The 20,347-nt window shown below is 43.9% G+C and overlaps 1 protein-coding gene across 4 annotated transcripts in view; it reads left to right on the top strand.

Annotated features, from left to right (window-relative positions):
• Window positions 1-444: 444 nt before the first annotated feature.
• Pias1 (protein inhibitor of activated STAT 1) overlaps window positions 445-20,347 on the top strand; it is a 126,047-nt gene continuing 106,144 nt past the window's right edge. For 2 of the 4 annotated variants that reach the window (XM_076925720.1, XM_076925716.1), the window contains exon 1: window positions 12,593-12,721. In XM_076925720.1, the coding sequence (XP_076781835.1) occupies window positions 12,698-12,721 (24 nt within the window). In that variant the 5' untranslated portion in view covers window positions 12,593-12,697. Of the gene's footprint in view, window positions 582-12,592; window positions 12,722-14,641; window positions 14,725-20,347 lie in introns of those variants that run through there. The other 2 variants (XM_076925719.1, XM_076925718.1) reach the window with 2 other exon arrangements.

Genomic DNA, 20,347 nt, shown 5'->3' with positions numbered 1-20,347 from the left:
CAAACTGTCCTCTGGCCTCCACACATACATACAAATAATCGGAATAAAATAAAATATTTTAAATGAAATAAAGATGATGAAACCCAGTGTCCTCCTTTATCCTCTACATGCATTCAAATGGGACACACACTCACACACAATGAACACACTCTCTATACATTCATACATACACTATACATATTTACAAATATGCATACTACACACAAATACTACAGACACATACACTATACATACATACACACTATACATATACACAGTAATGAACATAGTAAATACATGCCTTTTAGACATGTAAAATTAGCTTAGTTAGGATCCCACCACACCCAAGGGTACACCTGATAACCAGAACCCAGTGATAACCAGACACTTGACTAGAACTTTACCACACCCACTTGACAGTACGTAAGCAGAGATGAAGAGCAATACAGGGCTCCACAGATCTTCAGGACTTCTGGGGCCACTGGAGAGACACTACCCTGATCTGCGCTGGGACTGGAAAATCTTCCCCCAGATCCTGACCCTTGAATTGGGAATTATCATTAGAGACCGACCGTGACCTTCAGCTAGGATACATCACACAGGTGAGCAGCCTTAGGGACATAGGCTTAGGACCCTAGTTAGAAATTTAGATGGTGAACTTCATGTGATAACCCTTAGCATAATAAAAATATAACCTTTATTATTTTATACCAACTACATATACCTATCTTTTTCCTCGTAACATTCGGATAATTTCATTCTTCTTTCTGCGGAAATCCAGTTTTCCAAGCACCACTTTTGAAGAGACTGTCTTTCTTTCTTTCTTTCTTTCTTTCTTTCTTTCTTTCTTTCTTTCTTTTTTTTTTTTTTTTTGGAGGGGGAGGGGGGTTCGAGACAGGGTTTCTCTGTGTATCCCTGGCTGTCCTGGAACTCACTCTGTAGACCAGGCTGGCCTCAAACTCAGAAATCCGCCTGCCTCTGCCTCCCAAGTGCTGGGATTAAAGGCGTGCGCCACCACTGCCCGGCGAGACTGTATTTCATCTAAGGTGTACTTTTGACACCTTTGCCAAAAACTAGGTGGTTGTGTCTGTATGACCTCATTTCCAAGTCCTGTAGTCCGTCGGTCTGTGTGTGCTGTTTTGGGACAGTGCCTTGCTGTCCTTGTCACTATGGCTCTGTAGTACAACATGAGACCAGGCATTGCTCTTTTGCCTTAGGGTTAGGGAAGATGAGGGAAGGGCTTCAGCTCTTTAGGACCCTTTGGGCTTCCATGTGAATTTTACAATTGTTTCACTAGTTATGAAGAATGTTGCTGGAGGTTTGGTGGCGACTGTGTTGAATTTGTATGTGGATTTTCAGAATATAGTCACTCCACAGAATTAATCCAACAATCTGAGAGCATGGACAGTGTGGTGGCTTTTCCTGGTTGTCAACTTGACTCTATCTAGAATGAACTACAATCCAGAATTGGAGGGCACACCTATGATCCAGATCTTGAGGCTGAAAGACACAAGTTTCTGACCTGGATCTTGACATGGAGATTTTGGGGCATAGTGGCCACAAGAAGCCTAGACCCAGGCAAGGTAGCACACACCTTTAATCCCAGGAGACAGAGGAGAAGAGATCTGAGTTCAAGGTCATCCTGGGACAAATCGAGTCCCAGATCCAGGTGAGGTGGTACATACCTTAATCCGGGCCACACCCTCTGCTGGAGGCCTACATAAGGACATTGGCAGAAGGAAGACTCATTCTTCAACTGCTTGCACTTACTTGCCAGCACATCTGTTGGAACCTACTTCTACAGGAGACCAGATGAAGCAACTAGCTTCATGGGATTGAGCAACTACTAGATCTGTGGACTTCCCATCCACAGCTGCTCATTGTTGGGTTAGTTGGACTGCAGGCTGTTAAGGCATCACAAATTCCCTTAATATGGAGACATTCCATAAGTTATATAACTCTAGAGAACCCTGACTAATACAGTCTCTCCATCTTCTAGAGTCCTCCTCAATTTCTTCCTTCAGTGTCTTAAAGTTTACATTGTAGTGTGTGTGTGTGTGTGTGTGTGTGTGTGTGTTTCTGGAGATCATATTGAAGGTATTGTGTATCCTAGAAAGCACTCTACTAGTGAATAATAATCCATCCTTAGCCCTTGTGTTTTGCTGTTATATTTTTTAATTGATTTATTCAATTCTTTTGCTTTAACATCCAATAGATACTTTGAGTAAAAATCCTTCCCCTGGGCTTGGACTTCTGAGCACAGGCTGAATACACAAGAAGCACTGTGTTCTATCCAAGTGCCTGGAGGAGTGTTCACTTTGGAGGCTTCTGCTGGTCCATGTTACATTTTGAATTGATCCTAATGTTACTTACCCTTAAGACCAATTTGAGTGACTGTGGCATGTCATATTCCACTCTGACCCCATCTAGAGCTAAGGTGGGCTCACACTTACCCAGGACACTGGCCTGGGGGTGTGAGAAGGGCAGCTCCCAGAAGGAAACTAGGGGTTGTCTTTGCAGAGGGAGAAAAAGCAGTGCGGGAGAAGCAAGCACTAATGCCCATCACAGTTCCCTCATAGCTTTGCTTTTACTGGTTGGTCAGCATTTGCTGTCATTTGTTCATAGCTAAGTTTATAGATAATGCTAACCCTTTATATGTATGTATGACAGAGGCTTTGGTGAGCTGCCTGACGTGAGAGCTGAAAATTGAATTCAGCTCTTTGCAAGAGCAAAATTTGTTTGTAAGAACTCAATGCTAGGCCTTCTCTGGAGACTCAGTAATCAAGGAAGAGAGGACAGAATGAATGTCAGAGCCAGAGGTTGGGGAAGACCAGAGTGACACTGTCTTCCTGGAGGCCACAGGACTGCTGTGTTCAAGGACTCCAAACAGTTGTGGTTTCTGTCCTTTGTTATTGGTATATTACTGGGAAGAGACACCATGATCAAAGCAACTTAGAAAAGAATGCACTGAAGTGGTGACTTGCTTGTAGTTTCAGAGGGTCAGTCCATGACCATCAGAGTGGAGAACATGGCAGTAGACTGGAGTTCACACTCGATCCACAAGGTGGAGGCAGAGAGAGAGAGAAGAGAGAGAGAGAGAGATTGTGTCTGGTGTGGGCTTTTGAAACCTCAAAGTCCCTCCCCCTCACGACAGTGACCTACCTCCTCCCACAAGGCCATACTTCCTAATCTTCTCCAAAAACAGTTCTACCAACTAGGGACTAAGAATTCAATACATGAACCTAGAAGACCATTCTCATTCAAACTATCACACACACATACCCCAATATATAATTTAAAAATATGTTTCATTAATTCAGAAATTCATACCTGTTTACTACCCTCAGTTCTCCTGCTAACTCCTCCCAGGTGTACCCCTGAACCCCAGCTCCCGTCCAACTTCAAGTTCTCTCACTCTTTGTCTCTCTTTTTTAAAAGATAAACTATGGAGTCCAGTTGGTGTGTCCATACATTTATGGGTGTGGGGTCACCACTAAAGGATGGTCAGCCTATTGGAGACCACACCCCTGAAAGAAAACCAGCTTTCCCTCCCCCATCAGCCATCAACTGTCTGTAGCTCCTCAGTCAGGGGTGGGGCTCATGAACCCCTCCTCCAGGCTGGAGTGTGGATTGGTTTCATCTTATGCAAGTCTTATGCTTGGAGTTCCAGAATACTGTGTCCCTGTTGTACTTCACTTAGGCCTTCCTGAATCTCTGGCTATTACAATCTTTCTGTCCCAGCGGGGCAGTGGTGGCGCATGCCTTTAATCCCAGCACTTGGGAGGCAGAGGCAGGCGGATTTCTGAGTTCGAGGGCAGCCTGGTCTACAAAGTGAGTTCCAGGACAGCCAGAGCTATACAGAGAAACCCTGTCTCGAAAAACAAAACAAAACCCAAATAACAAACAAAAAACCCACAATCTTTCTGTCCCTTCTTCCGTGATGGTCCCTGAGCCTCAGGAGAAGTGGGGTGTAATTACTGTATAGCATCTTTCATTGTATAAAACTTAAAATTTGTGCGCTGGGATTGGCTTAGTAGTTAATTGTGCTTACCAGTTGTGGTTTCTTACCAGTTGTGGTTTGGACAAGAATGGCTCCCATAGGCTCATATATTTGAACACTTAGTCACCAGCAAGTGGCCCCATTTGAAAGGATTAGAAGTATTAAGGGCGTGGACTTGATGGAGGTAGTATGTCACTGTGGGTAGACTTGAGGTTTCAAAAATGCATGCCAAGTCCTGAGCCTCTCTCTCTCTCCCTTCCTCCCTCTCTCTCTCTGCCCATGGATCAGGATGTGGTTCTCAGCTGCTGCTCCAGCATCTATCTGCGTGCCGCCATGCTTCCTGCCATGATGATAATGAACTAAACCACTGAAACAGTATGAAAGCTCTAATTAAATACTTCCTCTCATAAGAGTTGCTGTGGTCATGGCGTCTCTTTATAGCAATAGATCGACGACTAAAACACTGCTTTTACAGAGGACCCGAATTTGATATTCAGCCTTCACATCTGGCAGCTCACGAACCTAAAACTCCTGTTCCAGGTCCAACACCTGTGGACCCTGTGGGGACATGCACTCATGTGCGCATATCCACACATAGACGCACATGCATATACTTAGTTAAAAAATAGAAATGAATAACCATGTGTGTTTGTGGTGCTGGGGTGGGGGGCACATGCCTTTCTTTAATCCTAGTATCGAGGAGGCAGAAGTAGATGAATCTCTGTCAGTTTGAGGTCAGTCTGCTCTACATACTGAGTTCCAGAACAGTCAGAGCTACATAGTAAGACCCTGTCTCCAAACAATAACAAGGATAAAATAAGCCGGGCGGTGGTGGCGCACACCTTTAATCCCAGCACTTGGGAGGTAGAGACAGGCGGATTTCTGAGTTCAAGGCCAGCCTGGTCTACAGAGTGAGTTCCAGGACAGCCAAAGGCTATACAGAGAAACCCTGTCTCGTAAAACAAAACAAACAAACAACCCCCCCCCAAAAGGATAAAATAAAAATAAATCTAGTTTAAAACAAAACAAAACAAAAAATCCTTAATGTATCTATAGTCTGATGCAACTTCTTTTGTTTTGTGGTGTGTTGATTTCTTTCCTGACTAGTGAGGTTTTTTTCCCCAAAAGGATTGTACCTCTATTTTGGTCAGGGCAAGGTTAGGGGTGTAGTGGTAAGCAACAATAACACCCCCCCCCCAAATCTCAGTAGCCTAACTCAAACATTTATTCCTGGCCCTGAGATGTAGTTGAGTGACAGGGTATGTGCTGAGTGTGTGAGATGCTCTGAATCTGATCTCTGGCGTCACACAAATACATCAAAATGTAATTCTTGCTCAAACTAGATGATGGTTTAGCAGAACGTTCTTCTGGTACTCAGGTACCAAGTGTGATGGAACACGAGACGTGTTCTGCCATCACTAGGGCAGCGAGGGAGGGAGGAAAAGGAGGCAGAGGAAATGAATAAGTATCAGGTCTTGCAGCTCTTGCCTCAGAGTGACACACAGAGGTTCCCAGTTTGTTACTCCAACTCGCATAGTCAGGTTAATCAAAAATGGAAGACATACAGTCCTGCTATTGTTTAGGAGGGGAGACTCCACACCTCTCTGAACAGACACACATTAGGACTGTGGGAGTCCCCACTCCTGGCCACCAAATAGCTTCTCCCTGACAAAATACCCTCACCCAGTCTTTTCTGAGGAAGTCAACCTCAAAGTCTTGTTCTCATCCAACCTTCATTTCAGACACCTTAATCTACTCAGTGGTTTTAAATGTGGGGACAGTGACAATACTGCCAATTAGCTCATTATTGCGAATTTGAGTGTTTCATTATTTTGACATTTATCTTTGGTTATTTTTTTAATCTAATTTAAACTGAGAAGCAGTTCATCTCTTAGTCCTGTTAGCCTTTGGATTTTGCCGGTCTTCCCTCGTCTCAAGGCAGTCAGTTCCCTTTATCTCATTTCTTGTTAAATTCGGCCAAGTACTCAGTAACATTTTGTTACAGATTCTCTGCAAAGAGTCCCTGAGAGGCCACTGTGAAGCTCAGAAAGTGAAGCTTGTTTCAATGGGAATACTGGATTGTTACAGGGTGGTCACTAAAGAAGGCTACAGGCAGAAGGGAGAATGCCCAAGAGAGAGGTTAGGTGTATCACAGGTGGCAGGACCAGGGACTTGAGGCTGCCCAGTCCCCCTTGGAGCTCACCTGCTGCTGTCACGAGCCCTGTGTGGAGCTGAGAGACCTGGCTGTTGCCTTGCTGGGTTTGGTCTTGCTTTAGCCTAACTGTTCTTGGCTATGCTCCAGTCTCCGTTTTAGAAAGGAAGCTTCTTAGTTTGGGAGTTACTGCTGTGAAGAGACACCATGACCACAGCAGCTCTTATAGAGAAAAATATTTAATTGGGGCTGGCTTACAATTTCAGAGGTTTGGTCCATTATCCTCGTGGCAGAAAACATGACAGTGTGCAGGCAGACATGGTGCTGGAGAAGGAGCTGAGAGTTCTGCATCTTGATTTGAAGGCAGCAAACGGAGACTGTGTCTCACACTGTGTAACTGGACTTTGGCTACTTGGTGGTTTTTTTTTTCTTCCATCCTTTTCAACCCCTCTTCTTCCCTCTCAACCCCCTAACACTAGGTAGAAAATAGGAAACAGGGTAGGAGAGAGAGAGAGAGAGAGAGAGAGAGAGAGAGAGAGAGAGAGAGAGAGAGAGGACCCTGAATTAAAGTCACTGATTAGGGGCATCAAGTTTCTTGGGGCAAGTTTGATCTTTGTTGTCAGGACATTTAATTTCTTCTTGTTTCTTCTGCCCAGGACTATTTGACAAACCACATGTAACCACCAACTGGCCAACCAGCCCCTTCTATCAGGGCTCTAGCATTTATATAGCCTCTGAAAACTCCCCAGCCCTTCAAATGTCTTACACACACAAACTATCTGCAGCTGGCAAAATCACACCCCTGCTAGAGCATGAGGCAAATCACTATCAGCTGCTGTGGACAGTGTGAAGCAGCCCCACATCCCACACCTGGGATTAAAATGGAAACACATTCTTATACTATTCCTTTGTTTCCAAAGAAACCAAGATTCCCACCACAACACTGGGAGTAGCTTGACCATAGGAGACCTCAAAGCCTGTTCCCACTGTGACACACTTCCTCCTCCAACAAGACCACATTAAACACTGCCACTCCCCATGGGCCAAACATTCAAATACATGACTCTATGGGAACCATACTTATTCAAACCGCCACAGGGAGTATTTATACTGTGCTATTCTGGAATATATAGCTTATTTTAAAAAGTTTTTTATTAGCATCTATTACATGTGATAATAAGTTTGATGCACATATATATTTTGATTGTATTCATCTCCCTTCCACATTACTCTTTCTCTCTCTCTCTCTCTCTCTCTCTCTCTCTCTCATCTCCGTTGTACTCCTGCTAATCTCCTCCTTCCTCCAAGCTAGTTCTGTTTCCATTTTCATGTCTTTAAAAAAAAAAAAAAAAACATTCTTCATAGTGCATCAATGGAATTAGTTCTGTACGGGAACACTGCTGAGCCGTTACTTGCATACAGTAACATGGACAACCTGCTGTGGCTACAGCCCTGAAGAAAGTTATCTTTCCTCCTCCAAGGAGCTGTTGACTACCCATAGACCTTAGCTCACGAGGCCCTGTCTACCATATCCTTAATGGAGTGTTACTGGGCCCAGTCTCCTGTAGGTCTTCTATAGGTAAGTATAGCTGCTAAGAGGTCAGGAATGCATCAGCCCTGTCCTGCTTGGAAGGCAACGTTACACAGCACTCTACGACTCGATTGGGCTCTTATTCTTTCTGCTCCTTCTTCCACAGTGGGTGACTTGCTTTTTCATTCTGCAGGATATTACAGTGAGGAGATTGCTGTGAGTTTCAAATGAGAATTTGTGGTCAGAGGTGATGGAGTGTGCCTTTCATTCCAGCATTTGAAAGGTAGAGGTAGATGGATCTTTGAGTTCCAGGCCAGTTAGGGTTATGTGGTAAGACCTTAGAGAGACAGAGAGAGAGACAGAGAGCGAGCCAAGAGTCACTAATGTCTGTTTCCTGACTTTGATACATGTCACCAGGTGTCTCATGCTCCATTTGTCCCACCTGGAACGGCCCTTGCTGTTACCACTTTCTAACCAGGATGGAACAATGTGGACCATACTCTCAAACTGGGACCCATAGTAACTCTTGTTTCTATAAAGTTGCTTTTCTCAGATAGTTTGCTATAGCATCGAGAAAAATGACTGATCTAGGGAATCTGGAAAAAGACTTGGAAGGTGATCTAGAGCCTTGTGAGAGATGTGGGCTGGATCTCAGAACCCACTAAGCAGGCTATGGGGCAGGAAGCTGTGTTTGCCAGGTCTCTGCCCCTGCGCCCCTGTAGCTCAGCAAAGAGTGTGGAAGCAGCAGGGAGGCTTTGTCCATTGCGCACAATGGTAGAGCAAGTCCCTTAGTGTCTCTGTGTGTGGGACATCATCTACCCCCTCACCCCAAAACAGAAAGAAGATTTTGTTTCTGTGGGGAGGAGTTGGATTTATCAGGTTTTTTTTTAACTTCCTGGTGTTAAGACATTGGTGCACACCTGTAGTCGGTACTCAGGACATGGAGGCGGTAGGATCAGGAGTTCACAAACCAATCAAACAATAACAAGGGCTTTAACTTCTGGTCAGCCCAGTGAGAAGTGAGGGGTACATAGAGGAAAAAAGGGATCGGTGTGTGTGTGTGCACTCGCGTGCGCGTGTGCGTGTGTGTGTGTGTGTGCATGCTCGCACACAGAGCTTCCTTCGGGGCTTTTGTGAAGGGTTGCATTCTTATGATCCATTTATTCTCACTTAGAATCCCTTCTTCCCCAGAGCTGGGGGCTGGTAAAGCTGAAGTTATCTACCCTCTAAGGATTTCTTTGGGGCCACTTATATGCTTCAGCTGATAACGGCTCCTGCTGCCATGCCGACAACCTATGTTCAATTTTGGGACACACATGGTGGAAAATGAGAACCAACTTGTACCTTAACAAGCTTCCAACACACACACACATACAAACACACATACACATACACACATACATACATATGTACACACAAACACACACACACACACACACACACACTCACATACATACACACCCAAACACAAATTTTTAAAAGACTTGAAAAAAAAAAAGAATCTTTATGGACCCCCTATTGAGCTCTTGAGGGGGCTCAGCCTGAATCCCCTGATTAACATACTCAGCTGAAATAGGGAAGGACTCAGTAGGAATAACAAAAAGACATAACTATTAGGAAATTGCTGGGAGCTTTAGGTGTTTTGTGTCTGGAAGTAGGAGCAAAGGCTGAGTTATGCTTTAAATGTTTATTTTTGAATTGAGGCCTCTTGCAGGGCAAGCTGGCCACAAACTTGTGTGGCCCAGATTGTTTTGGACTCCCCATCCCCTTGCCTCCACCTCCCAAGTGCTAGGATATTGGCTCTGGGCCACAGCATCTGTTTGCTTCTTTATAGACAGATTCTGGCTATATTGCTCAAGTTGTCCTAGAACTCACCATGTAGCCCAGGCTGGTCTTGAACTATTGAAACTCTTCTTGCTTTGCTCCACCCCACCGCAAAGTATTGGGATCCTGTCTTTGTATTGCACGCTCAGCTGTTGACAGAAAGCTTAGTGAGTGCAGTCCAAGTTCTAGGATTATAGGCCTCTGCTGTGTAAGCCAGTTCCAAATATAGGGCTCCAGAGAGAAGCGCCTGGGGGTCAGGAAAGCCAGAGTCAGTCTGGACTCTGTCAGTCAGGCCGTCTTCCCAGTAGTCTGGAGGAGAGTGATGGCTGTGAAGAATGAACAAAATAGGCTGCTTTGGATATATTTTAATAGCTGGACTCAGCTGGACTCATGGATGCTCTGGACACTGGAGATAAATGAAAAGAGAGGAGTAAGCATGCTTCCCTGACTTGCATTTTGAAAATACTGGATATATATACTGGCTAATAGTGAGACTATTGGGAAAGGGCAAGACTGGGCGGTCAAGGATGAGTGTGAGGTAACAAGGAAACGTGGAGCTAATACCAGCTAGCTAGTGACCTTAGGTTACAACCTCTTTTTAATTAATCAGTTAATTAATTAAATCTGAAGACAGGGCCTTACTTGTAGCCCTAGATCTTACTATGTAGACCAGGCTGGCCTCAATTTCACAGGAGAAATCTGCCTGTAATACTGGAATTAAAGGCCTGTACCACCACACACAGTCTCTCTAAAGCAAAATAAATAAATAAATAAATTCTTTTGGGGATAGGATCTCATGTAGCCCAGGCTTGCCTGGAACTGGAACTCCTGATCTTTTACCTCCCAACTACTGGGACTTCAGGCACGTACCACCATTTCCACTTTCATACAGTGTCAGAGATCAAACATAGGGCTTCTTGTATGTTAGGCAGTTAGACAGTCTAAAAGCAGAGCTGAATCCCTAGGCCTGCCTGGATTCGGATTTGGTGATGTAGTCTAAACTGCAGATATTTGAAAATCATATTATAGAGCAAAAGTCAAGAGTTAAATGATAGCTCTGGGTGGTTAAATAAAGATCACAGACTGAGTTTTAGAACTCCAATCTTGCCGGACAGTGGTGGCACACACCTTTAATCCCAGCACTTGGGAAGCAGAGGCAGGCAGATTTCTGAGTTCAAGGCCAGCCTGGTCTACAAAGTGAGTTCCAGGACAGCCAGGGCTATACAGAGGAACCCTGTCTTGAAAAACAAACAAAAAAGAAACCCCCCAAAACAAAAAAAGATAAAAAAAAAAAAAAAAACCCTTGAGTCTTTCTTCTTCCTCTCTCTCTCTCTCTTCTTTATTTTTCTTGTCTCCCCACCCCTACCCCAGGGTCTCTTTGTGTAGCCTTGGCTGTCTTAGAACAAGTTCTGTAGACCAGGCTGACCTCAAACTCATAGTGATCCACCTAGTCCATATAGCAAGTTCCAGGGTTGCATGGTGAGACCCAGGAGAGAAAAAGGGTGGAGGGAGGGAAGAAGGGAGAGAGAGAAAAAGAGAGAGGGGTGGGACGGCGGAGCCACCCAGTGAAGAGACTGGAATGGAATGTCGGGACAGTGACAGTGATGTGGAGGAAAGTTCAAGAAGTGTGTCTGTCTCCAGAGAAAACAAGCACTTCAACAGTTAGCAGTTCGCTGTAGCTAATTTAGGTGAGCTCTGAGAACCGAGAGTGGGTGAGAGATTGAGATGGACGGCGTAGCTGCCTCAGGATAGGTGGAGAGGGAATGCCAACTGAAGAAATGGGAACAAGTACTTGTAGAAAAAAAACGAAGTCTTGTTTGCAAGTTTATTCAGTGAAGAAAGCAGAGAAATAAGAGTACCCACTGAAGACAATTTTGGATCCAGAGGAAGTTTAAAGTTGAGTAAGAGGAATTTTGGTCTGTTTATATGCTGATGAAAATGATTCAGTGAGGAAAGGGGGTTGAGAACTATAAAGATACCGGAGTAAACAATTTAGGAATGTGGGAGTGAGAATAATCTGGGTCACGGTCAGGACCTGGCCTTGAATTCAGAGGCACCTTCAGAGAGATCCAAATGTTAAGAGGATTTTGACAGTTAAAAGCTGATCATTTCAAAAAGGGTGGGGTCTTGAAGGAAGGAAGCTTTTAGTAGATAGTAGGTATGAAATAACTTTCTTCAAGTCTAAATATCAATGTGGTTGAAGAAAAGCCTCTGGGATTAAGCACACCTCCCCCTAATCCATTTTTCTCTCAGTGAGCCTCTTGATTTCAATGCTGCTCATCACCATTAGTGGTTATATCTTTATTAGTTCCCAGACCTGTATGTACCCCATGGGCGACAGGTCAGGGATCTTCCCTGATTTCTGGCTGCACAGGGTGACGTGACAAATTGATCTATTCAGAATTTGCCTTACCCCTGTTAAATGCTGTTTAGGAGAGCTCCTTTTCCCCTCAGAGCTTTTATTTCAGAAAAGATACCATGGAAAATAAATAAATAAATAAATATTTATATAAATATATATTAAATATATATTTCACATATAATATACAATGTTATTTTATTATGTTATATATTATAACATATATTATATATGTAATATATAATATATCATATATTATATATAATTATATAATATGTTATTATTATAACATATATTATACATTATATGTTATATAGTATTATATATTATTATAATATGATGTATATTATATATTGGCCTTACTGACTCATCGTAAGGATCTGCGTAAACCCAGAAACGCTTCGTCAAATTCTCCTTAAACGAAACGGGCTAATTGTGATCCACCCGCAGCCGGGTAGGGTACAGGTGCAGAACGCATCTTGCGGATTGGGGAGCGGTGTGGCTCCTGTCAACAGGGGCTCAGAGGTCAGCCTAAGGACGGAAACCGAGGCCAACACCTCCCCAGATGTGGCCTCTTCCCTAGGCGCTCCTGGCCTGGCCGGCGTGGGGGCGGGGAGGCCGAGGGGGTAGTAACTGTCAAACTCCGGCTTGGCGCCATTATTTAAATAGTACGTGTGGCTCTCGCAGCTGTGCGTGCCCGGGGCGGGGCAGCCAGCTCCGGGAGTGGGGCGGAGGCCGGGGGCGGAACGGGAAGGCTGAGAGGCGGGGCGGAGGCGGAGTCAAGTCCGCTAGAGGGGAGGGTCCAGCGTGGCCCCCGGCGAGCTTCACTGCGCTTGCGCTGACAGACGCAAGATGGCGGACAGTGCGGAACTAAAGGTAAAGCGCAGCTCGAATTCACTTCTAATATTCGGCCGCGGAGACGGCGCCGCTGGTGCCGGGGGGGATGGGTCGGACCCTGGGGGGCCGCTCGGGCCGGGCTCTACCCGGGTCTGGAGTTGTAGGCGGGAGAGGCGCTCCGGGCTTCAGTTGAGGGGGCCTGGCTGCGGCGGGCCGTGGGCCCCGGGTGCCTCGGGGGCGCTGACGGGTCGTCCCCGGCGTGTTATTGTTGTGGGCGCCGCTGGCGGGGGTGGCGGGGCGAGGAGAGAGTGAGTCGGGACGTGGCGGCAGCGGCGGTCCCCGGGGCCCGGGTGCCTTACCTTGCAGCCCGCCTCCCTGCCCCCCCCGCCGGCAGCCGGGGGTTTGGGGGGGTGTAGGTTGCGCTTAGAAGAGGGGGATAGGGAAAGCTGCCCCGCTGCCGCTTCCTCTTCCTCTTTCGCCGTCCCGGGCTCCTGTCAGGCGCTGCGCTCGGACCCCCGGGAACTTGGCTCCGGCCGCCCCGCCCCTCCGCGGCGCCCAGGCGCCCCCGCCCCGCTTGCCGCCGCTGCCCGCCTGTCAGTGGGTGCCCGGCCAGTGGGAATGCGCGATCCCGGGGCGATCGGCTAGGGAATACGAGGGAGAAGCTCTTGGAAAGTTTAGCGAGCCTGAAGCCGGCGTTGGGGGTTCGGCTAAAGGGTTGCAGGGGGAGTCTGCCCGGGCGGGACGTTACTGTTTCTCTCTTGATTCCCGGCCATCGGGGTGGGTGGGTGGGGGGGGGGTGGAGGGGAGCAACCTATTGGAAAGAGTGTGCATTTGGGAGCGGTGGTGGGGATGCAGCCACCTCTCTCCACTCTTGCTGTCTCTGGTGTGGCCGATGAGAGCAGCCTTGGGGGTCTCTGCACACACCATGATGGCGATGCTATAGCTGATGGAGGTGAATGGTTCGTGTTTATATCCCCCGTTGCCTTTTGTTTGTTAGGGACATCTTGCTTGGCCATGTTGATTTAAACGAAATTTTCCTCCCCCCCCCAATCCCACCCCAACCTCCAATAAATAGAACGTTCCATCGTTCCTCTCAACTGTACCAATTACTAATGCCTCGCGAAATTAGATGAAAGGCTGCCCCGTTTTCCCCGCTTTTTCTCCCACCCCAATCTTTACCTGATGATGGCTCCTTTACTGAAGCACATATACAACTACACAAGCAGATGGGGGAGGGCTGATGGAACCCTTATGATTGGATTGTGACAAATGGGGCTCTGCTTGAATAATTCTGGTTTAGTAGCAGGCAGGCAGTTCTTAACTAACGCATATTATTTAGAGGCTCTGAACACGGTATTCCCTTCTCTGACGTCCTGTGTGCCAACCAAACAGCTGGTTATATAGCACAGCAGAGAACTAACATCTCTGTCAGAGTGGAGAGTGGGCTACGTACTTGTAAATCTTCAGGGAGATTTAGAATTCTTTTTATAATCAATAAAAATTATTTTTCCCTCTATTATGATGAAATAACTTCTAGAACAAGCAGACCACTACCTTTGTTTCTGGACACTTTTCTTTGTGTGCGTGTGCGTGTAGGTGTGTGCGTGTGTATGTGCAAAAGCCTCACTGGGAAGATCTTTTTTTTCCTAGTAACTTTGGAGTATTAACATATAAAGATTTTTGTACGAGATTTGGGTATTTGTTCTTTTAAGTTTACTTCTAATTACTAACTTTTTAAAGACAGAAAATGGTAATGGATATAGTCCCGCCCTCCACACACACCCTTTTAAGACAAGGGTTCACTATGTTGCTGAGGTTGGCCTGTCTCACTGTGTAGACAGACCATGCAGGCTTTTGACTTCAGAGATCCTCCATCCTCTGCCTCATTACTGCTGTGTTTAAAGGCTTCCGCCACCGTACCTGACTTGGATAATTTCTTTTATCCCAATTTCAGACCATTGATTTCACTGAGAAAGCCTCAGAAATTTGCCATTTTTGAGATAACCAACTTACATGAAAACAAACAAGCCATCAGAGCTCAAGTATGTGTGTTTTATGTAATTATTTTTCTAACTATCATTATGTTACCGTCATCTTTTTTTGTTTTTGTTTTGAGGCAGGGTTTCTCTTTTTAGCCCTGGCTGTCCTGGAACTCACTCTATAAAACAGGCTGGCCTCGAACTCAGAATTCAGAGATCTGCCTGCCTCCTGCTTGGAGAGTGCTGGGATTAAAGGCGTGTGCTATTCCAGTCCCCTTCCAGGCTGTTGCTATACCATCGTTGCCTCCTAATACTTATTTTCTAGGAGTCCATTTGAAAAATAGTCTACCAGGTTGTTTATGTATGGACCATGAAGTAAGGCTTGAACCCTTGTAGGAAAAGTACATGCAAAGAATAAAGTACCTTTGTTCTTTCTGTTTTAAGAAAGTTCCTTTGGGGCCAGGCATAGTGGCCCATACCTTTAATCCCAGCACAGAGGCAGGCGAATCTCTTTTTTGAGGGTCAGCTGGTCTGCCGAGTGAGTTCCAGGATAGGCAGAGCTATTTAGTAAGATCATGTCTTGATAAAATAAATAAACAAAAAGAAGGAAGGAAGGAAGGAAGGAAGGAAGGAAGGAAGGAAGGAAGGAAGGAAGGAAAGAGAGAAAGGACAGTGCCTTTGGGGATAGATGAGACTCCTGGTGTGCGTCTTGTTAGATAAAGTTACTCTTTAGAAAAATGACCCAGTATCACACAGACACTGAACACTTCATGGGAAATGATATTTTTTCTAAAACTGGTCTCCAGTTTTTCACTCTCTCTAAAAGCTACTTGAGATTTTCCAGAGGGCTTGTTTTGCATTCTTATGTTTTTGTTGTATAATTTTTCAAATTATAATAAGTGTTTTGATACATTGGTGTGTCATTGTGTGTGCCTGAGACTTAGAGGAGCTGTGATAGATCACTTAGCTGGTGATAGCTGTGTTAAAAGTTCTCTTAAGGTTTCATTGTGGTTAGATTTACTCCTCCTTATTTATTTATTTATTTATTTTTTTGGTTTTTTCGAGGCAGGGTTTCCTCTGTGTAGCCCTGGCTGTCCCGGAACTCACTCTGTAGACCAGGCTGGCCTCGAACTCAGAAATCCGCCTGCCTCTGCCTCCCAAGTGCTGGGATTAAAGGCGTGCGCCACCACCGCCCGGCTGGAAGATACTCCTTTCAAAAATATTTTCATTAGGGGGTGTGTGTGAGTGATGTGTGAGAGATATTGATTATATATCCTAATAAAATAGGGAAGTCTAAATAATTAAGGGGAACCCTAGATTTTTTTTATTTTTAAGTTTTAAATGAAAATACAGAACTGTAATGGGAACTGCTGAGGAAATACTGTTTTTTCCTTATCCCAGTTCACAGCCCACATTTGACTGTGCTGTGGATTGTATTCATAATTATTTTCCTAATGGCCCTTTTAGTGAATCCTTTTAAATCTGTAGTGATTCTGCTAATATCAGATGGGGAAAACGGATCCAAAGCCCCTGTAGGGATAGTGCAAGCTTGAAGACATTGCCAATACAAAGTAGATTGAGTCATACACATCAAGATGAGTTCTCTGTGCACTTCTGCTTATGAAAGGTTCGGTTTCCATTGGGGGAATACTCACAAGTGATTTCTGGGAAGCTGTGAAGGGTGAAGGCACTTCAAACAGGGAGGGTGTGCAGCCCAAGTGATGTTGGTAGTGATAACCTGACAGTTTCATTGTAGCCACTCTGATTTGTTGGTTTTTAAAGACAATCTCTCTGAGAGTGCAGGCTGAGCGCTGCCTCTGTCTATGCCTCTGCAGTGCTGGGATTAAAGGACTGTGTCACCATGCCTTTTAAAAAGTATTTTTATTTATTTTTTATTTTTTAGACAGCTCCCTTGCCTTTAATCCTCGTAACTTAGAAGGTTAAGATATGAGTAATGTGAGTTCTAGGCCAGCCTGGGCTTATATAGCAAGACTCTCTCTAGAAAATAAACCAGGTTAAAACAAAAGGAAAAAAAACCCTCAGACGACAACAGCAAAACACCTTAAAACAGTGGTTCTCAACCTTCCCAATGCTTTCCTACAGTTCCTTATGTTGTGGTGACTCCAACCGTAAAATTATTCTGTTGCTACTTCATAACTGTAATTTTGCTTCTGTTATGAATTATAATTTAAATATTTGATTTTGGGGATATCTGAAAAGCCACTTCTGTGAAAGGGTCTTCTACCTCCAAAGGGATCAATAATCACAGATTGAGAACCTCTGGCCTAAATGAAGAAAAAAAACCACAATAATAACAAAAATAAACATTTTTCTTTTAGAGTCAGGATTCACTTTGTAGTTCACAATGGCCTGGAGTTGACGGCCTTTTTGCCTCAGTCTCCATAATGCTGGGATCTCAGCATGAACTACCATACGCACCTTCCAAAATCATTATTTTTCTTAAATGTCTTTTGCATTAAAACTCAAGTAAGTTATATTGCTATTTTAGCTCATAGAAGGAGCAGTGGGAGGGAAGGCTTCATCTCTTTCAAGGAGTAAATAATGGAATCCAATGAGCAGAGAAGCTTACTTTTTAAAGTATGCTGTATAAGCGTATCAGTAAATTTTGTTGTCATATCTGTCTCTTTATTTTCAACAAATAACCACTTAGTTTTGATCTCTGTGGTGTAATTTGTCTGCTTTTATTTCACATAGAAGCAAGTAAATCTGACATTTTATTCATGGATTTGATTTTAATCTCTCTGACTTGCTTTTATGAAGTGCTGCATTTAGATGGCTTTTGTTTTATGTCACTTCTTGGGAACAGTATTTTAAAACAATTTGAAAAACACTTAAGTTTTTAAGTAGTTCATGTAATTGTTTTGAAATATTGCCACCTTTTCCTTGCTGGTTTTTCTCCGGGTGACTGCATTGTCTTTCTCTTCCAGGAGTGTCTCCTAATCCCCTTTGATTGCAGTAGCTGATTAACCTTGGGTTTCTCCTGGTGAACTCTATCAGCATGCTGTTCCAGGGTTCATGCTGAGGCTTTTCATTTCAGTGTAATTTGTACCCTTTCATGCTGGTAACTAGGAGTAAGAAAATGAAGTGGGTTGTGGTCGTAGTGGGATCTAGAAAGAAGTATCTGCCTCAGAAAGTAGTGGGATTGTATAAGCTGTAACATACTAAAAAACTAAACAAAACTTGGTTCATTACTTCACAGAATTGATGGTACTGTTTTCTTAAGTGTTGAGCTCTGTCACTAAGCATTTATTTGGGGTGGTGGGGGATAGTGGTCTTATGTAGCCCCTGCTGGCCTTAAAGTCACTGTGTCGTGAAGACATCCTTGTACTCCTGATGCTGCTTCTATCTCCCAAATGTTGGGATGATGGGCATAAGGCACGATGCTCTACTATCTTCTTTTACTGTTTGAAGAATACTTGATATCTTAGTTTTGTAGTGCTATTCAGTTTATAATGATCACATAACATTTGCTTTTTGCATAGTTCTTTGAAGTAGGAGAGGAATGAAAGAGGTAAGGAAGCCTAGAAAGGGCAAATTTTACCAACTATAGTGGCAAGAACTTGTGTTTGAGCCTTTGATTTCAAAGCTCTTCTCAGTAGGCCTCCCTAAAGATGCCAGGGCAGTCCTGGAGCTGTTTAAGAGATGTCTGGCTCACTAAGAATTGTAATGTTGCTAAGACATTTCCTTTAGTTCTATGCCAGGGTATTTTGTGGGGACACTATGCATTTTCACTGTATAGCCCTGGCTGGTCTGTATCTTACTATGCAGACCAAACTGGCCTTGAACTCACAAAAAGCTACCTGCCTTTCACTCTGAGGGCTGGGATTAAGGTGAGTGCCAATGTGCCTGGTTTTGCAGATCTCTCTTTAAAAACATGTGGAGTTTGTTAGTTGGAATCCTACAAATTAATTTTCTTTCTTTTAATTTTTTTTTTTTTTTTTTTTTTTTTTTTTTTTTTTTTTTGAGGCAGGATTTCTCTGTGTAGCCCCCCTGGCTGTTCACTCTGTAGACTAGGCTGGCCTCAAACTCAGAGATCCCCCTGCCTCTGCCTCCTGAGTGCTGGGTTTAAAGGCCTGTGCCATCACTATTGCCCAACTAGTTTTCTTTTTTCTTCCTTTTTTGTTTTTCTTTTAATTTTGAGGTTTTATATTATGCCTTTGAGGTTTGCGTAAATGTATGTATGCATTATTTCCATGCAGTGTCCACAGAGGCCAGAAGAGGGCATCGAATCTCCTGGAGTTGGAGTTTGATATTGTTGTCTCTGCCTTGTGGGTGCTAGAGATCAAACCCTGGCTTCTGAAGAGCAGCCAGCTCTGAGCTAGCCACCGAGTCACCGCTCCAAGCCCTCACTGTTTGGTTTTTTAAGACACTCTGACTTGTACTAGCCTCCAACTAACTAAGCATGGCAATTTTTACAATTACTATTTTGCTTGGGACATTTTTTATAAAATACTAAAAAGAAGACAGAAAAGTAGCACTTAAAATTCTAGCTCTCAGAAATACTGCGGTTAACATCTGGGCATCTGTCAATGTAACTTTTGGTGACTGTAGGTATATATGTATATTTTTACAATAAAGAATCACAGTATTAAAAAACTGTATGTATGTATGTATGTATGTATGTATGTATGTATGTATTTTTGAGACAGTATCTCTTTATTATGTAGGTCTGGTTGGCCTGGAATTTGCTATGCAGATCAGGCTGACCTCAGACTCCTAGAGATTTACCTGCTTTTGCCTCCCCAGTGCTGGGATTAAAATTGTACAACACCTTGCCTGGCATACATATATATATATATACACACCCAGTATACATATAGTATATATACACACATATATATTAATATTGCCACATATAGCCCAGGTTGTCTTTAAATTCCCTATGTAATGTAGGATGACCTTAAATTTCTGATCCTCTTCTCCGCCTTCCCTGTTGAGGTTACAGGCATGCCTGATATATGTCATGCTGGGAATTGAACTTAGAGTATCATGAATGTTAAGCGAGTAGTTTATCATCTGAACTATATCCACTGCTGATACTTTTTGTAATGTGTTACTTTTGTGACAAGCCTTTCAGGTTTGTAGATACAGATCCAGGTCGCTTTCTATTTGATTCTTCTCGTAGCTCAACATCATACAGTTGGTTCTCTATGGGGAGGGGCCTGGTATTGAACCCCTCTTGTGATTTTCATGCTTTGACAGATAGCCTTGTGTAAAGCTTTGCAAATGATTTTACCCTTAGAGCTGTGTAGAGAGCAGTGTAGCTGTTTTTTGCTTCAGGTGCCCCAAGTGGAGTGGATTAGTAGCTTTTAGCTTATTCCTTGTTTTACCTTCATTGTTCCTATTTCTTTTATGTGTCAGGCGAGATTACATTGATAAAGAATGAACTCCATGATCATACAGCATATTTAATTGATTTCAAGTATGTTTGATTTGGGAAATTATATTAAAGTAATCAAATATTGTGAGTTTTGTGCATTAGGTGCTTGTCAGTTTTAAATGGTATGTTGAAACTGTATTGATCATTAATATAGAGAAAGTGGAAATAAGAACATTTCATTTTTAATGTGAAATCAGTGTTGCTATGGTGTTAAATTGGTAGGTAACGCTGTTTGGAGGAGCTAGTTATGGGAAGGTTACATAGGCTGGGAAAATATTTTTCTAT

The sequence above is a fragment of the Arvicanthis niloticus genome, chromosome 26 (assembly GCF_011762505.2).
Source record: "Arvicanthis niloticus isolate mArvNil1 chromosome 26, mArvNil1.pat.X, whole genome shotgun sequence".
Lineage (NCBI taxonomy): Eukaryota > Metazoa > Chordata > Mammalia > Rodentia > Muridae > Arvicanthis > Arvicanthis niloticus.
This window is presented reverse-complemented; position numbering and strand designations above follow the sequence as displayed.